Source organism: Synchiropus splendidus, chromosome 1 (genome assembly GCF_027744825.2).
Source record: "Synchiropus splendidus isolate RoL2022-P1 chromosome 1, RoL_Sspl_1.0, whole genome shotgun sequence".
NCBI classification, from domain to species: domain Eukaryota; kingdom Metazoa; phylum Chordata; class Actinopteri; order Syngnathiformes; family Callionymidae; genus Synchiropus; species Synchiropus splendidus.
Genome location: NC_071334.1, coordinates 703,690 through 720,062, shown reverse-complemented (window position 1 = coordinate 720,062; position 16,373 = coordinate 703,690). Strand labels below are relative to the sequence as shown.

Sequence of the window (16,373 nt, the reverse complement as noted above, 5' to 3'; positions counted from 1 at the left end):
CACCTCGGCCAGGATGATGACGATGATGCGGATGATGAAGATGATGAAGATGATGAAGATTTATTACAGCAAGTTCTGGATCTGGGCCCACGACAGAGCGAGTCCCTCAGGGATCTCGGTGACGTCACAGATCGCGGCCGCAGTGACGTCACTGGTGCTGTCAGCATGGTCTGGGAGCGTCAGGCTGGTCACTGTTGGAGCAACAGCGCCGCCTGTTGGCGACGGCTCGAGTCCCACTGAACAAGACTCGCTCTCCGATACCACACGCGCGCGCACGGCTCTCAGTGAGCAGCGTCATCACTATCCAGCCTGAACCTCCAACACGTGGCTGAGCCGAACCTTGACTCTGAACCAAACTGAAGCCCAGTGATCATGACTCAGCTACTCTGTAGTTTGAACCCTCAAACTGAGGCTTGACCAAGTGAGGACCTGCCAACAGAACAGAAGAGCAGGACCGCACACGCGCCGGGGACACGCGTGAGCGTCATTATTGTCCCACCAGCAGGTGGGGCTGTTGGTCTTCTGATGGCCCGCAGACTGGCACGTGACTGCAGGGGCTCTGGATCCGTCCCGGAGTCTGACAGCACTGGACACGCGTGCGTGATGGAGCCAGGTGTTGCACGCGCAGGAGGGAAGGACTCGACGAGCGCGAGATACGAGCCGGCGATCAAAGGCTGCTCGGCGGGTGGGCGAGGACCTGCTGGAGATCAGGCGGTGATGAGACACACACACACGCACACGCACAGAGTCCCCCTGAGCCAGGGTCCAGACTCAGACTCGGGAGTGAGTGGCCTCCAGGAGGGCGGTGGGAGGAGCTGCCCTGCTTCAAGGTCAGACCCTGTGGTGTGTGTGTGTGTGTGTGTGTGGGGGAGACATGTGACCTGCTCTGTGTGCGGTGCTCTGGTCTGCTGTCCAGCGGCGGAGGAGGGTGTCACTCTCTTTGTGGACAAAAACAAAACACCTCTTTGTGGGGACGGTTTACTGGACCCCTTCAGGTCGAGCCTCAGTTAACCCTTCCCAGTAACTGGGGCAGAGGCGGGGGGCGGGGCGACGGCCCTGCTGTGTGTGAGTTGTGGTTCCGTCCTGGGACGGAGCCTGAGCCGCACTCCTCGGGGCCGCGCTCCAGCTCAGCTGCTGACAGACCAGGACACCTTGGACACGTGGAAACGGTGACGGACAAGCCTCCTCCTCCTGCCTCTGGGGCCCGGCTCACTGGGGCAGGGGGCGGGGTCAGTCTGAGGGGCGGGGTCAGTCTGAGGGGCGGGGTCAGTGACTTCGACGCGCCGTGACGGTCTCATCTGCACCAGAGTCGTGTGCCGCAGGCTTCCGTCAGTCCAGGACACTGACGCCGCCGCCACCGCCACGACCGCTGGCCGCTGTCAGGAGGCCGTCCACACACACACACGCCCCGCTCAGAGGTCCCATGAGGACGGAGAGAGAGCGGCGCCTCACTGACCAGCCCACAGACGGAGGGGAGAGTCTGAGGACCGCTCCAGGAGTCACGTGACCCGCTGCTTCAGGTCGCACCAGAGGGGCGAGAGCGTGAGCCCGAGTCCTGCTGCAGGTCTGGACCTCACAGAGGGCCCGGGCCGGACCGCAGCGTGACGTGGGTGGGCTGATCCTGGTCCTGGTGATGGAGCAGCAGCTGGGGTCTGTCAGTGCTTCATGTCTTCCTGCATCATTGAAGACTGCAGTCCATTCTGCTGCAGGAAACGCTGTCGAAGCACTTCCTGTCTCTCACTGACCTGGAGCCGCATCTCTCCTGCGGAGGGACCTGCTCCGTCCTCAGCAGCGCCGGCTGCTGAGTCATAGCCATGAGGACTCCTCAGGTCTCCTCATTCTCACTGCAGCGGCCACAGGAGGCAGAGGAGTCACAGCGCAAGTCATTCATCCTCCTCCAGCTCCCTCAGAGTCACAGCGTTGAGGTGACTCCAGATGGTCTGGAGTCACCTCAGAGTCACAGCACTGAGGTGACTCCAGATGGTCTGGAGTCCAGCGGATGACGTTGCTGAGACGCTGGGACCAGCACAAGGCCGAGGCAGGCGAGCGCGCCGGGGATCATGAGAGTGACCTTTGACCCGATGAGTCCGACCTCTGACGGACGATCCTGGGATGAGAGCAAGAACCTTCACGCTCCTCAGACTTCTGTCCATCAGATAATGGGCACCTGCCTCCTCTGTCCCATCAGCACCGGCTGTAAATCCTCTGCCGCTCGAATGGAGCCGACTCTTCCACGTGACGGCGGCGGCAAACTCATTCTTTGGCTGATTTATGAACCCAAAAGTGCCAATTACAGCCGACAAACCGGCAGCAACGCAGCCGAGGCGGCGGCGGTCGTCCATCACGCCGCGATCCAGTGATGCCGCCACCGGAGCGAGGAGGACGTGGGTCAGATGGACCACAAGGACAGAGGTCTTCACAGACCGCTGTCACCAGCCTCGGCCCCTCGCCCCAGGAGGACCTCGGATGCTGGGCCGAGTCCTGGTGGAGTCACCTGCCTGGACTCTCTGAGTCATGGAGGAGCAGGACGTCATGTTGCTCCTGCTTGAAGAAGCACAAAAACGCACAGCTGTCTGCCGCGCGCCGTATGTAGCGTGGCCTCTGCGACATGCCGGCACTCGGCAGCATGTTTATGTGCCGCTCCAACCATGACTCAGCAGTCTCCTCAGCGGCTCACCGCTGGAGAGAGACTCTCACCTTCCATGAGACAAACGCCGCCACGGAGCAGCGCGGCGCAGCCATCCATCAGGATGAGTGACTTCCTGTGAGGTCAGCGGCCGTCCATCAGCTGGGCGGTGAAGACGGGAGTTTACTCTGGCGCAGGTGCGTCTCTGACTCTGATGGAGGGTGAGATTTGATGATCTCCTCGTGCGCCCGAGGCCTCGCCAACGCCGTGTTCCTCGCCACAGTTATGAATCTATTATTCATCCAGTTGCAGCCGAGCGGCAGCTTCATCCGTCTTCTGCCGCGGGACGCAGGTGATCCGGAACATTCGGTGAAGCTGCTGCTGGGTGGGAGCGCTTCAGCACACACACACACACACACTTGAAGACGAGACCCTCCCACACTGATGCTCCTCAGCTCCAGGGTCAGCTGCAACAGGAGGTCACGACCTCTGCCTGGTGAGATCACTGTGAGCATGAACAGATTTCCTTCCTGCAGAGACGTCTCCTGTTTCTTCATTTACCACAGACAGATGAGCTTCCTCTGTCGACTCACCTGAGCCAGCAGGGGAGGAGCAGCCACGGCAACTGCGTGCGAATGAAGATAAAGTGGAGACACGGCGCTGAGAGTAACGGTGCGCCGACGAACGGCAGCTATGCTAATGAGTGCGCGAGAAGAATAGCATGAATCCATCTCAGCAGAGACGTACGATGTTCATGACCCTCAGTTATGGAAGAATATTTATGAGACTGAGAAGGAACTGAGGAGGAACTGAGGAGGAACTGAGGAGAGACTGAGGAGGAACTGAGGAGAGACTGAGGAGAGACTGAGGAGGAACTGAGGAGAGACTGAGGAGAGACTGAGGAGGAACTGAGGAGAGACTGAGGAGGAACTGAGGAGAGACTGAGGAGAGACTGAGGAGGAACTGAGGAGAGACTGAGGAGGAACTGAGGAGAGACTGAGGAGGAACTGAGGAGGAACTGAGGAGAGACTGAGGAGGAACTGAGGAGGAACTGAGGAGAGACTGAGGAGGAACTGAGGAGAGACTGAGGAGAGACTGAGGAGGAACTGAGGAGGAACTGAGGAGAGACTGAGGAGGAACTGAGGAGAGACTGAGGAGGAACTGAGGAGGAACTGAGGAGAGACTGAGGAGGAACTGAGGAGAGACTGAGGAGAGACTGAGGAGGAACTGAGGAGGAACTGAGGAGGAACTGAGGAGAGACTGAGGAGAGACTGAGGAGGAACTGAGGAGAGACTGAGGAGGAACTGAGGAGGAACTGAGGAGGAACTGAGGAGAGACTGAGGAGGAACTGAGGAGGAACTGAGGAGAGACTGAGGAGGAACTGAGGAGAGACTGAGGAGAGACTGAGGAGGAACTGAGGAGAGACTGAGGAGGAACTGAGGAGGAACTGAGGAGAGACTGAGGAGGAACTGAGGAGGAACTGAGGAGGAACTGAGGAGAGACTGAGGAGGAACTGAGGAGAGACTGAGGAGGAACTGAGGAGAGACTGAGGAGGAACTGAGGAGAGACTGAGGAGAGACTGAGGAGAGACTGAGGAGGAACTGAGGAGGAACTGAGGAGAGACTGAGGAGGAACTGAGGAGGAACTGAGGAGAGACTGAGGAGGAACTGAGGAGGAACTGAGGAGAGACTGAGGAGGAACTGAGGAGAGACTGAGGAGAGACTGAGGAGAGACTGAGGAGGAACTGAGGAGAGACTGAGGAGGAACTGAGGAGGAACTGAGGAGAGACTGAGGAGGAACTGAGGAGGAACTGAGGAGGAACTGAGGAGAGACTGAGGAGGAACTGAGGAGAGACTGAGGAGAGACTGAGGAGAGACTGAGGAGAGACTGAGGAGAGACTGAGGAGGAACTGAGGAGAGACTGAGGAGAGACTGAGGAGGAACTGAGGAGGAACTGAGGAGAGACTGAGGAGGAACTGAGGAGAGACTGAGGAGGAACTGAGGAGGAACTGAGGAGAGACTGAGGAGGAACTGAGGAGAGACTGAGGAGGAACTGAGGAGAGACTGAGGAGAGACTGAGGAGAGACTGAGGAGAGACTGAGGAGGAACTGAGGAGGAACTGAGGAGAGACTGAGGAGAGACTGAGGAGGAACTGAGGAGAGACTGAGGAGAGACTGAGGAGGAACTGAGGAGGAACTGAGGAGAGACTGAGGAGGAACTGAGGAGAGACTGAGGAGAGACTGAGGAGGAACTGAGGAGGAACTGAGGAGAGACTGAGGAGGAACTGAGGAGAGACTGAGGAGAGACTGAGGAGGAACTGAGGAGGAACTGAGGAGAGACTGAGGAGGAACTGAGGAGAGACTGAGGAGAGACTGAGGAGAGACTGAGGAGGAACTGAGGAGAGACTGAGGAGGAACTGAGGAGAGACTGAGGAGGAACTGAGGAGGAACTGAGGAGGAACTGAGGAGAGACTGAGGAGGAACTGAGGAGAGACTGAGGAGAGACTGAGGAGGAACTGAGGAGGAACTGAGGAGAGACTGAGGAGAGACTGAGGAGGAACTGAGGAGGAACTGAGGAGGAACTGAGGAGAGACTGAGGAGAGACTGAGGAGGAACTGAGGAGAGACTGAGGAGGAACTGAGGAGAGACTGAGGAGAGACTGAGGAGGAACTGAGGAGAGACTGAGGAGGAACTGAGGAGAGACTGAGGAGGAACTGAGGAGGAACTGAGGAGAGACTGAGGAGGAACTGAGGAGGAACTGAGGAGAGACTGAGGAGGAACTGAGGAGAGACTGAGGAGAGACTGAGGAGGAACTGAGGAGGAACTGAGGAGAGACTGAGGAGGAACTGAGGAGAGACTGAGGAGGAACTGAGGAGGAACTGAGGAGAGACTGAGGAGGAACTGAGGAGAGACTGAGGAGAGACTGAGGAGGAACTGAGGAGGAACTGAGGAGGAACTGAGGAGAGACTGAGGAGAGACTGAGGAGGAACTGAGGAGAGACTGAGGAGGAACTGAGGAGGAACTGAGGAGGAACTGAGGAGAGACTGAGGAGGAACTGAGGAGGAACTGAGGAGAGACTGAGGAGGAACTGAGGAGAGACTGAGGAGAGACTGAGGAGGAACTGAGGAGAGACTGAGGAGGAACTGAGGAGGAACTGAGGAGAGACTGAGGAGGAACTGAGGAGGAACTGAGGAGGAACTGAGGAGAGACTGAGGAGGAACTGAGGAGAGACTGAGGAGGAACTGAGGAGAGACTGAGGAGGAACTGAGGAGAGACTGAGGAGAGACTGAGGAGAGACTGAGGAGGAACTGAGGAGGAACTGAGGAGAGACTGAGGAGGAACTGAGGAGGAACTGAGGAGAGACTGAGGAGGAACTGAGGAGGAACTGAGGAGAGACTGAGGAGGAACTGAGGAGAGACTGAGGAGAGACTGAGGAGAGACTGAGGAGGAACTGAGGAGAGACTGAGGAGGAACTGAGGAGGAACTGAGGAGAGACTGAGGAGGAACTGAGGAGGAACTGAGGAGGAACTGAGGAGAGACTGAGGAGGAACTGAGGAGAGACTGAGGAGAGACTGAGGAGAGACTGAGGAGAGACTGAGGAGAGACTGAGGAGGAACTGAGGAGAGACTGAGGAGAGACTGAGGAGGAACTGAGGAGGAACTGAGGAGAGACTGAGGAGGAACTGAGGAGAGACTGAGGAGGAACTGAGGAGGAACTGAGGAGAGACTGAGGAGGAACTGAGGAGAGACTGAGGAGGAACTGAGGAGAGACTGAGGAGAGACTGAGGAGAGACTGAGGAGGAACTGAGGAGGAACTGAGGAGAGACTGAGGAGAGACTGAGGAGGAACTGAGGAGAGACTGAGGAGAGACTGAGGAGGAACTGAGGAGGAACTGAGGAGAGACTGAGGAGGAACTGAGGAGAGACTGAGGAGAGACTGAGGAGGAACTGAGGAGGAACTGAGGAGAGACTGAGGAGGAACTGAGGAGAGACTGAGGAGAGACTGAGGAGGAACTGAGGAGGAACTGAGGAGAGACTGAGGAGGAACTGAGGAGAGACTGAGGAGAGACTGAGGAGAGACTGAGGAGGAACTGAGGAGAGACTGAGGAGGAACTGAGGAGAGACTGAGGAGGAACTGAGGAGGAACTGAGGAGGAACTGAGGAGAGACTGAGGAGGAACTGAGGAGAGACTGAGGAGAGACTGAGGAGGAACTGAGGAGGAACTGAGGAGAGACTGAGGAGAGACTGAGGAGGAACTGAGGAGGAACTGAGGAGGAACTGACCCAGCAGGACCCACCGCCGGCTGCAGCTCCTCGGGTCTGGAGCTGAATGCCAAACAGTCCAGTCACAGTGCGCCAGTGCTGGAGGAGTCCGATAATAAATTCTGGAAGTTCTTTTGTCCCGACAACAAAGACTCGGCTAATTGCCGACAAGGTTGACATGAAAAGCCTCTGTTCCGAGTCCTGATAAGCCGAGTCCTGCAGGTCCTGATAAGGACCGGGTCTGCAGTGGAACCAGGAGCATGTGGACGGGCGCTGACCCGGCTCCCTCACTGTCAGGTGATGAACCTCCTCGGAGACACAGACCTGAGCGAGTCCCACACAGGCAGCGGGTGTTGGCCTCCATCTTTGTCCGCTGCAGCAGGAATCCTCTCAACTCCATGTTAACACCAAACCACGGAATGCACTGGTCTCTCCTGTCTGACCTGCAGTGGCAACACAAGATGACGCCGTGCTCCGACAGGTTGCTCGCCACGTCGTCCTCTCAAAGGTGCAGAAGTCAAACACCTCATTTCACCTGCTCGCAAAGTGGAGCAGCACATTTGTACATATCTCTCAGAATTCCCACCGGCAGTGAAGGCACCGTCAGTGAGAGAGAGAGAGAGGAGGAGAGACAGCTGGAGCAGCAGGCAACTGGGCCCTGGGGAAGACTGCAGCAAGTGACCTGAGCCCTGCGCCGGCCTCCTCTGCCTCCTCCTCTGCCTCCTCTTCTGACTCCTGACTCCTCCTCTGCCTCCTCTTCTCCTTCCCTAACCCCCCGCCCCCGTCTTCTGGACCATGTGAGTGCGTGACCCCGGTGACCTCTCGTTGTTCGTTGGTCCGAGACTCTGTACTATTTTTAGATTTGATGAATTAGCTTGGTGAAACCCGCTCGGCAGATGTGGAGGTCATGTGGAGGTCATGTGGAGGTCATGTGGAGGTCATGTGGGATGGCGCCACAGAGGTCACCGCCATCTCTGACAGCAGGAGGCGACCAACTGACTCACTCCCAGGTTGACTGGAGGGAGGCTGCTCCAGAATATAGGTGGGTCACATGATCCCCAGACCAGAGTCCTGCACCCAGGAGCAGTTCATTTGTTCACCCTCTCATTCATCCACTGAGTGGGTGGGTGATGGGTGAGTGAGTGAGTGAGTGAGTGAGTGAGTGAGTGAGTGAGTGAGAAAGTGAGTGATGGGTGAGTGAGTGAGTGATGGGTGAGTGAGTGAGTGAGTGAGTGAGTGAGTGAGAGAGTGAGTGAGAGAGTGAGTGAGTGAGTGAGTGAGTGAGTGAGTGAGTGATGGGTGAGTGAGTGAGTGAGTGAGTGAGTGAGTGAGTGAGTGAGTGATGGGTGAGTGAGTGAGAGAGTGAGTGAGTGAGTGAGTGAGTGAGTGAGTGAGTGATGGGTGAGTGAGTGAGTGAGTGAGTGAGTGAGTGAGTGAGTGATGGGTGAGTGAGTGAGTGAGTGAGAGAGTGATGGGTGAGTGAGTGAGTGAGTGAGTGAGTGAGAAAGTGAGTGATGGGTGAGTGAGTGAGAGAGTGATGGGTGAGTGAGTGAGTGATGGGTGAGTGAGTGAGTGAGTGAGTGAGTGAGTGAGAGAGTGATGGGTGAGTGAGTGAGAGAGTGAGTGAGTGAGTGAGTGAGTGATGGGTGAGTGAGTGAGTGAGTGAGTGAGTGAGTGAGTGAGTGAGTGAGAGAGTGATGGGTGAGTGAGTGAGTGATGGGTGAGTGAGTGAGTGAGTGAGTGAGTGAGTGAGAGAGTGATGGGTGAGTGAGTGAGAGAGTGAGTGAGTGAGTGAGTGAGTGATGGGTGAGTGAGTGAGTGAGTGAGTGAGTGAGTGAGTGAGTGAGAGAGTGATGGGTGAGTGAGTGAGAGAGTGAGTGAGTGAGTGAGTGAGTGAGTGAGTGAGTGAGTGAGTGAGAGAGTGATGGGTGAGTGAGTGAGTGAGAGAGTGATGGGTGAGTGAGTGAGTGAGTGAGAGAGTGATGGGTGAGTGAGTGAGTGAGAGAGTGATGGGTGAGTGAGAGAGTGAGTGAGTGAGTGAGTGAGAGAGTGAGTGAGTGAGTGAGTGAGTGATGGGTGAGTGAGTGAGTGAGTGAGTGAGTGAGTGAGTGAGTGAGCGAGTGAGTGATGGGTGAGTGAGTGAGTGAGTGAGTGAGTGAGTGAGTGAGTGAGTGAGTGAGTGAGTGAGTGAGAGAGTGATGGGTGAGTGAGTGAGAGAGTGAGTGAGAGAGAGAGTGATTTGCGACTATAGACAGGAAGGAACCATGTGACCACCTTCTTCTGTTGGAAAACAACAGTGAACTAGTCTGACGTGGAATTGTGCCACGGAAGCTTCTGCTTCAGGTGTGTGTGTGTGTGTGTGTGTGTCTCCGCCAGTGTGATCCAGCATTTATTGGATCCCAGCTCAGAGGGACGTGAGACGTCGGAGCCTGTGCTGCTGTTTGAATCCTGCAGATGAAGATGATAGGCAGGAGAGGGTGATGGGGGCGGAGCCATCTGACCTGCTGGGCCTCGGAGCGGAGAGTCCAGGCCTGGGACTCGCTGGGACCCAGCACTGACGGCTGACACCACAGAAGAGGAAGTCGCAGCCAGTTGTTTGGGGTGGTCACGGTAACCAGAGTGAAGACTTGAAATGGCGAGTCACAGTCCTGAAAGACTCACTTCTGTCCTCCACAGCAGAAGCAACCAGGTGGACCTGCCTTCACTCAGCTCATGCATCTGGACGTCCGGGCTGTGACGGCTCGTGACGCAGACCTGTCCGTTCTGATGGGTCTGGGCTTGGAATGGACTCTTCATCCAAGCTTGTCACCAGAACCCCTGGAGCCGTCAGAACCAGCTGTCTGTCACCTGAGCAGGACAGAGCCAGCAGACACACACACACAGGAAGTGATGTCAGAGTCCTGATGAGTTGCGTCGACTTGGAGCCGTGTGCGACTCGGACCTGTCTGCTGGAGCCAGGGCTCAGATGTGGGAGAGCAAGGAAAGGCGGAGGTTCTGGTCCTCAGCAGGAGCATGTGACCATGTGACCTGGAGGACTCGGCCTCCTCTGACAAACGACTCGAGTCGCGTGCCGTGAAGTAGAAATGAATTGAAATGGATTATTTCATCTGGAACAGTGGGTCATTAATTCCTAATCTGAGCTCTGGATCAATAACAGCCTCCGACTCTGTGACTCGACACTGAGTGTATCGACTGCAGCTCACGCTCCGGAGATGAAGCACCGAGTCGCCGGCCACGTTTATCTTCCACCTGACAAGTGGAACTCAAGTCCGACATGAAGCTGCGAAAGGTCTCAAAGACTCCACCGTGAAGACTCGACTGTGAGGACTCCACTGTGAAGACTCGACTGTGAGGACTCCACCATGAAGACTCGACCGTGAGGACTCCACTGTGAAGACTCGACTGTGAGGACTCCACCATGAAGACTCGACCGTGAGGACTCCACTGTGAGGACTCCACTGTGAAGACTCGACTGTGAGGACTCCACCATGAAGACTCGACCGTGAGGACTCGACTGTGAAGACTCGACTGTGAGGACTCCACCACGAAGACTCGACTGTGAGGACTCCACTGTGAAGACTCGACTGTGAGGACTCCACCACGAAGACTCGACTGTGAGGACTCCACTGTGAAGACTCGACTGTGAGGACTCCACCATGAAGACTCGACCGTGAGGACTCCACCGTGAGGACTCCACTGTGAAGACTCGACTGTGAGGACTCCACCATGAAGACTCGACCGTGAGGACTCGACTGTGAAGACTCGACTGTGAGGACTCCACCACGAAGACTCGACTGTGAGGACTCCACTGTGAAGACTCGACTGTGAGGACTCCACCACGAAGACTCGACTGTGAGGACTCCACTGTGAAGACTCGACTGTGAGGACTCCACCATGAAGACTCGACCGTGAGGACTCCACCACCAAGACTCGACTGTGAGGACTCCACCACGAAGACTCGACCATGAGGACTCCACCATGAAGACTCGACCGTGAAGACTCCCATGAAGACTCGACTGTGAGGACTCCACCATGAAGACTCGACTGTGAGGACTCCACCACGGAGACTCGAATGTGAGGACTCGACTGTGAGGACTCCACCGTGAAGACTCGACTGTGAAGACTCCACCGTGAAGACTCGACTGTGAGGACTCGACTGTGAGGACTCCACCGTGAAGACTCGACTGTGAAGACTCCACCGTGAAGACTCGACTGTGAGGACTCCACCGTGAAGACTCGACTGTGAAGACTCGACCGTGAGGACTCGACTGTGAGGACTTGACTTTGACAGACAGTTACACACACAAGTGCGGAGGTCACGTCCTCTGGTTGTATTGCGCGGCAGTGAAGCATGATGGGTAACAAAGGCAGGACGAACCGTCGCATCAGTCAGAATCGGCCTCAGCAGCTTCTCACTGATCTGATCGACCACTGGCTTTTGTTCACACGGTGATAAAGCAGCGCATTGACTCATCGGTGGCCGCAGCAGCAGCGTCGCTTCCTGCAGGAGCTTCTCTGTCACGGGCAGCTCGACCAAGTCAGTCACCCACGAGTCAGAAGCCGGTCCTCGCACCCTTGACCTCATCACATGACACAAATTGAGGCGAGGATCCTCGACGTGTCATCGTGAATATTGACGAGCGGCGACCTGCTGCGGCTGACATGAATAATTCAGCTGCAAGACTCGACCCGCGCGCCGACAGACTCATGCCCTTGACGTTCAACATGTCGGGGCTCAGATCGTCCCACGCAGCAGCGACAGTCATGTGACCGCGCTGCCTTCGCTGGCTGTAGGAAACACTGCACGCGGTGAAGACAGCGGGGGATTTCAAAGCCTTTAATGGACACCGAGGCTGAGCCTCTCCTGCAGGCGCCGGTGAGCAGAGCTGAGCAGGTCCCGTTCCTGTGGTTCCTCTTCAGTGGTGGAGTAGAAAAAGCCCAGCCACCTGCTCCCCCCGTGATGATCCAGCAGCTGTTAGCTGCAGAGCTTGATGCTCTGGTCCTCCACGGCGCCGGGCAGGTGCGAGCTGAAGGCCCGCAGCGCCCCCTGGATGCGGCCCACCTCGCCACTGGACAGTTTGAGCCGGTGGCGCAGCAGGCAGCAGAACAGGTCCAGCCTCTGCGGCCCGGGCGGCGACAGCCGGTTGACCCGCTCCCGGATCTCCAGCAGGCGCAGCAGGGCCGAGTCCTGAGAGCCCCGGGTGTGCGGGTAGTCCAGCTGCAGGATCAGGTCCCGGATGGCCTCGGGGTCGAAGGGCATGCTGTAGCCGAAGACCTGGACGCCGGCGATCTTCACGTAGCCCCGGTTCCCCTCGAGGGGCTCGTCGTCCGGGCTGTGGTCGGCCGCTTCCTGGGCCGTGACCCGGCCGCGCAGGTGGACGTGGAGCGTCTCCACGAAGGTCTTCCACCTGCCGCCCAGCCTCAGGGTCCAGTTGGAGCAGTGGAAGGGCAGGTCCAGCGGAGTCCTCTCCCAGTCCGGGTAGCGGTCCCGGCCCAGCGGCATGAGCCAGCTCTCCGAGTGGCTCCCGCCGAAGGGGTTGATGTAGAGGGCCAGCGCCGGCTCCAGCGTGCTGTTCGGGGTCCGGCAGAGCTGCAGGGAGACCCCCAGCAGCATGTGCACCTGCTTGGACTTGGACTTGTTGCTCCTCAGCGTCAGCAGCATCCTCTTCCTCCACGCCGGGTCGAACCAGCTGTTGAGCCTCACGTCGTTGCTGATGAAGATGGTGTGGACCTGGTGGACGGTGAGAGGCACGAGGTGATGCACGAGCTGCCACCGCCGGAGCTCTGCGCACGTGCGTGCATGTACCTCCAGCCGGCGGTCGGACCTCCTCAGCAGGTGCTCCAGCTCCAGGTCCTGCATGTGGCTCTCCAGGCCCAGGTAGTTCTCGGTGGAGTCGGCCACGGCGGGTTGGCAGGAGCCCTGCACCAGAGCGAAGCCCGCGTTGCAGCCGCCGCAGCGCGTCTGGTCCTCCGCGGCGCAGGAGGAGCAGCTGGAGCCGAGGCCGACCGAGCAAGGCGGCGGCAGCTGGCAGGATCCGGGCTGGAAGCGGCAGCTGCAGCCGCGCAGCTCCTCGGAGAAGGAGCCCAGCTGGTTGTTCTGGGAACAGTAGAGCAGCGACTGCAGCAGGGTCAGCCAGTAGGAGCGCGGCCTGGGGGGACAGCCAGAGGGTCACGTGGCCACAGGCCTGGACTGGACCGAGCCTGATGCGGTGAGGTGGACCTGGGTCCCCCCCGCCTGCCAGACACTCGGACCACTCGGTCTCCGGCACCAGCTGAAGACGAGGTGGAGGCCATCGCTGTTGTGATGCAGGAGCAGCCTCCAACATGGCCGACCACTGGGGTGCAGGGCCAGGACCTTGATCAGGACCGGGCCCCTCAGGAAGCCTCAGTCTGGGGGTGGGGGGGGGTGACTGTGGTTCTGTGGCAGGATGTAATCCAGCAAACACTCACTCAGATTAGCATAAAGTTTAGCACAATAGCGCCTCATCAAAGCAGATCCGGCGCCGCGCTCGGCTTCCTCTCCGCCGCCAGCAGAGAAGATCAGAGCATGAAAGGAGCGACGCCGCCGACAAACAGGAATCCGGCGTCTTCCCACATGAAGGAACGATGAGCCAGTGCTGGGCCTCGGGCCGTTCCTCGCGTGATCAAAGTCTCACGTGGAACCTGAAGTCTGCAGGATCTGAGGGGAGTGGCCATCGTGCACTGACCTGCTGAGTCACCTGTCTCACCTCTCTCTCCCTCTCTCTCCTGTCTCACCTCTAACCTGTCTCACCTCTCTCCTGTCTCACCTCTCTCCTGTCTCCCTCTCTCCTGTCTCACCTCTCTCCTGTCTCACCTCTCTCCTGTCTCCCTCTCTCCTGTCTCACCTCTAACCTGTCTCACCTCTCTCCTGTCTCCCTCTCTCTCTCCCTCTCTCCTGTCTCACCTCTAACCTGTCTCACCTCTCTCCTGTCTCACCTCTCTCCTGTCTCCCTCTCTCCTGTCTCACCTCTCTCCTGTCTCACCTCTCTCCTGTCTCCCTCTCTCCTGTCTCACCTCTAACCTGTCTCACCTCTCTCCTGTCTCCCTCTCTCTCTCCCTCTCTCCTGTCTCACCTCTAACCTGTCTCACCTCTCTCCTGTCTCCCTCTCTCCTGTCTCCCTCTCTCCTGTCTCACCTCTCTCCTGTCTCACCTCTAACCTGTCTCACCTCTCTCCTGTCTCTCTCTCTCTCTCCCTCTCTCCTGTCTCACCTCTAACCTGTCTCACCTCTCTCCTGTCTCCCTCTCTCTCTCCCTCTCTCCTGTCTCACCTCTAACCTGTCTCACCTCTCTCCTGTCTCCCTCTCTCCTGTCTCCCTCTCTCCTGTCTCACCTCTCTCCTGTCTCACCTCTAACCTGTCTCACCTCTCTCCTGTCTCTCTCTCTCCTGTCTCACCTCTAACCTGTCTCACCTCTCTCCTGTCTCCCTCTCTCCTGTCTCACCTCTAACCTGTCTCACCTCTCTCCTGTCTCTCTCTCTCTCTCCCTCCCTCCCTCTATCTCTCCCTCTCTCTCTCCTGTCTCACCTCTCACCTGTCTCTCTCTCTCTCTCTCTCTGTCTCTCTCTCTCCCTCTCTCTCTCTCTCTCTCTCTGTCTCTCTCTCTCCCTCTCTCCTGTCTCCCTCTCTCTAACCTGTCTCACCTCTCTCTCCTGTCTCCCTCTCACCTGACACGTTCCCCCACCAGAGCAGCGTTTCCTCCAGGAGGAGCGGCGGCGAGCTCACCGTTCTCGGAGGAGTCGCACCCGCGGCTGCCGCTGACACCTCTTGCTGAGGCTGAAGAGCCTGTGGAGGAGGCGGCGGGCGCGGCGGCTCAGAGCCTGGCTGCTGCTCTCCAGCTGGCGGAACCTCCGCTGCAGCCGCAGGTCCGTGTCCCACATGTCCCGCAGCATGGTGGAGTTGAGGAAGTGGCTCTGAGGGAGGCGCAACTGGAAGGACTTGAACTCATCTGCCACGACAGGAAGGAGAGTCGGGTCACACGGCGCCCCGACCGGCCCCCCGGCTTCGGTCGTCGTGGCGACCTGAGCAGAAAGCGCTGCCGCTGGGAGGCGGGGCCGCGCTGACCTTCGACCTCTGACCTGCGCCAGCTGCTCACCAGACTCCCGGAAATCCTGGTGCTGGGCCTCCCAACTGCCCCAGATCCTCTGCAGGCTCTCCTCCAGGGCCTGCAGGTCCTGGAGCGGGCAGTTGCACTCTGGGAACCCGGCGTGGCACTGGCACCAGCACTCGCCGTCGCGGCACAGCAACTCTCCCTCGCCGTTACAGGCGATGTAGCTGAGCGCGCTGCGCACGAAGGCCTCCCTCAGGTAGTCCGGCAGGATCACCTGCAGACCTGCGGCCCAGGAGCAGCAGCTCAGCACCCTGGAGTCCAGAGCCTGCACCACCCGGCCGGACTCTCACCCACCTTGCAGTTGGACCTTGTTCTCCGGGCTCTGGACCAGCACAGAACTCACCGAGTCCAGGTTGTCGTAGTTGCTGCAGCCCAGGGGTCCGGTGCGGGTCTCGGTCACCTGGACACAGGAGGTGTGAGAAGGTCCCAAAAACACATGACGGCACAGGACCTGAGAGAAGAGTCCAGGACGGCCAGGTGCTGCGTGAGGGCGGCGCAGCAGGAGCCTGACCTTGACGGCGGAGGAGGTGATCTGGAGGCGGTGCAGCGTGCGCAGGGTGCTCTCTCTGTCGATGAAGTAGGAGGCAGCCAGTTGGTGCAGAGACTCCAGGGACACGGAGGAGTTCCCAGACCAGGCGCTGCTGGCCTCCGTCCCCCTCAGCCTCCTCTTGTCCACGAAGATGGTGAGAGCTTCTTCTCCTGCAGAGACGCCTGAAGCTGTGACTCCAGACAGTGAGTCAGTGGGGCGCATGTGAAGGCGGGCGGAACCCAGCTCCGGTTCTGATCCGCTCTTCTGTCCGGCACCAGTCCAACCCGGAACCGTCACAGTCTGGGACCGCCGCACGTGTGCGTGTGTGAGTGAGGGACAGCTTTACCTCCCAGAGTGGCCGACAACAGGAAGTGGGTCCCGTACTTCCGGATCAGGTGGTCCGTGATCATGCGGCAGCTGGGTCTGCGTCCCAGCTGCCGGATGTTCCTGATGAACTCAGAGGTCAAAGGCAGCGGCGACTCCATGACGTCTCGTCGCTCCACCACCAGGTTGCTCACCTTCCACCTGCCGAACTCCCTGAGGAGACAGGTCAGGCGGGTCAGTCGGACCGGTGCCTTCCCACGACGCCTCCGTGTGTGTGTGTGTGCCTGGTTCATGCTGACACCTCATGCCTTTGTGAGGACCCGGGGGCCCGACCCCACGGGTCCAAGCCTCAGTGAGAGGGCTCAGAGCAGTCTGGTCCAGGTGAGCCATGTGTTGTGGGGCAGAGGCTGGGGGAAGGGTGACGGCCTCACAAGGACGTGCGTGTGCGCTGCTCCGACCTGCTGGATCTGACGGAGGCAGAAACCTTTCCTGTCTTTGAGCTGGGGCT

General features: G+C 58.4%; 2 protein-coding genes across 3 annotated transcripts in view; both read right to left on the bottom strand.

Annotated features, from left to right (window-relative positions):
* The window catches only part of LOC128748380 (BMP/retinoic acid-inducible neural-specific protein 3-like), a 12,697-nt gene extending 10,881 nt beyond the window's left edge, over positions 1–1,816 (bottom strand). The window contains exons 1-2 of the mRNA XM_053847088.1: positions 1,746–1,816; positions 1,457–1,627 (exon numbers count right to left, since the gene is read on the bottom strand). Of these exons, the coding sequence (XP_053703063.1) occupies positions 1,457–1,627; positions 1,746–1,816 (242 nt within the window). The remainder of the gene's footprint in view (positions 1–1,456; positions 1,628–1,745) is intronic.
* Positions 1,817–11,725: 9,909 nt separating this feature from the next.
* Positions 11,726–16,373, bottom strand: part of LOC128758175 (BMP/retinoic acid-inducible neural-specific protein 3-like) — an 11,564-nt gene continuing 6,916 nt past the window's right edge. For both annotated transcript variants that reach the window (XM_053864073.1, XM_053864081.1), the window contains 7 exons: positions 15,888–16,078; positions 15,524–15,711; positions 15,307–15,412; positions 14,998–15,234; positions 14,628–14,850; positions 12,691–13,033; positions 11,726–12,615 (listed from right to left, as the gene is read on the bottom strand). In XM_053864073.1, coding sequence (XP_053720048.1) covers positions 11,860–12,615; positions 12,691–13,033; positions 14,628–14,850; positions 14,998–15,234; positions 15,307–15,412; positions 15,524–15,711; positions 15,888–16,078 — 2,044 coding nt within the window. In that variant the 3' untranslated portion in view covers positions 11,726–11,859. The remainder of the gene's footprint in view (positions 12,616–12,690; positions 13,034–14,627; positions 14,851–14,997; positions 15,235–15,306; positions 15,413–15,523; positions 15,712–15,887; positions 16,079–16,373) is intronic.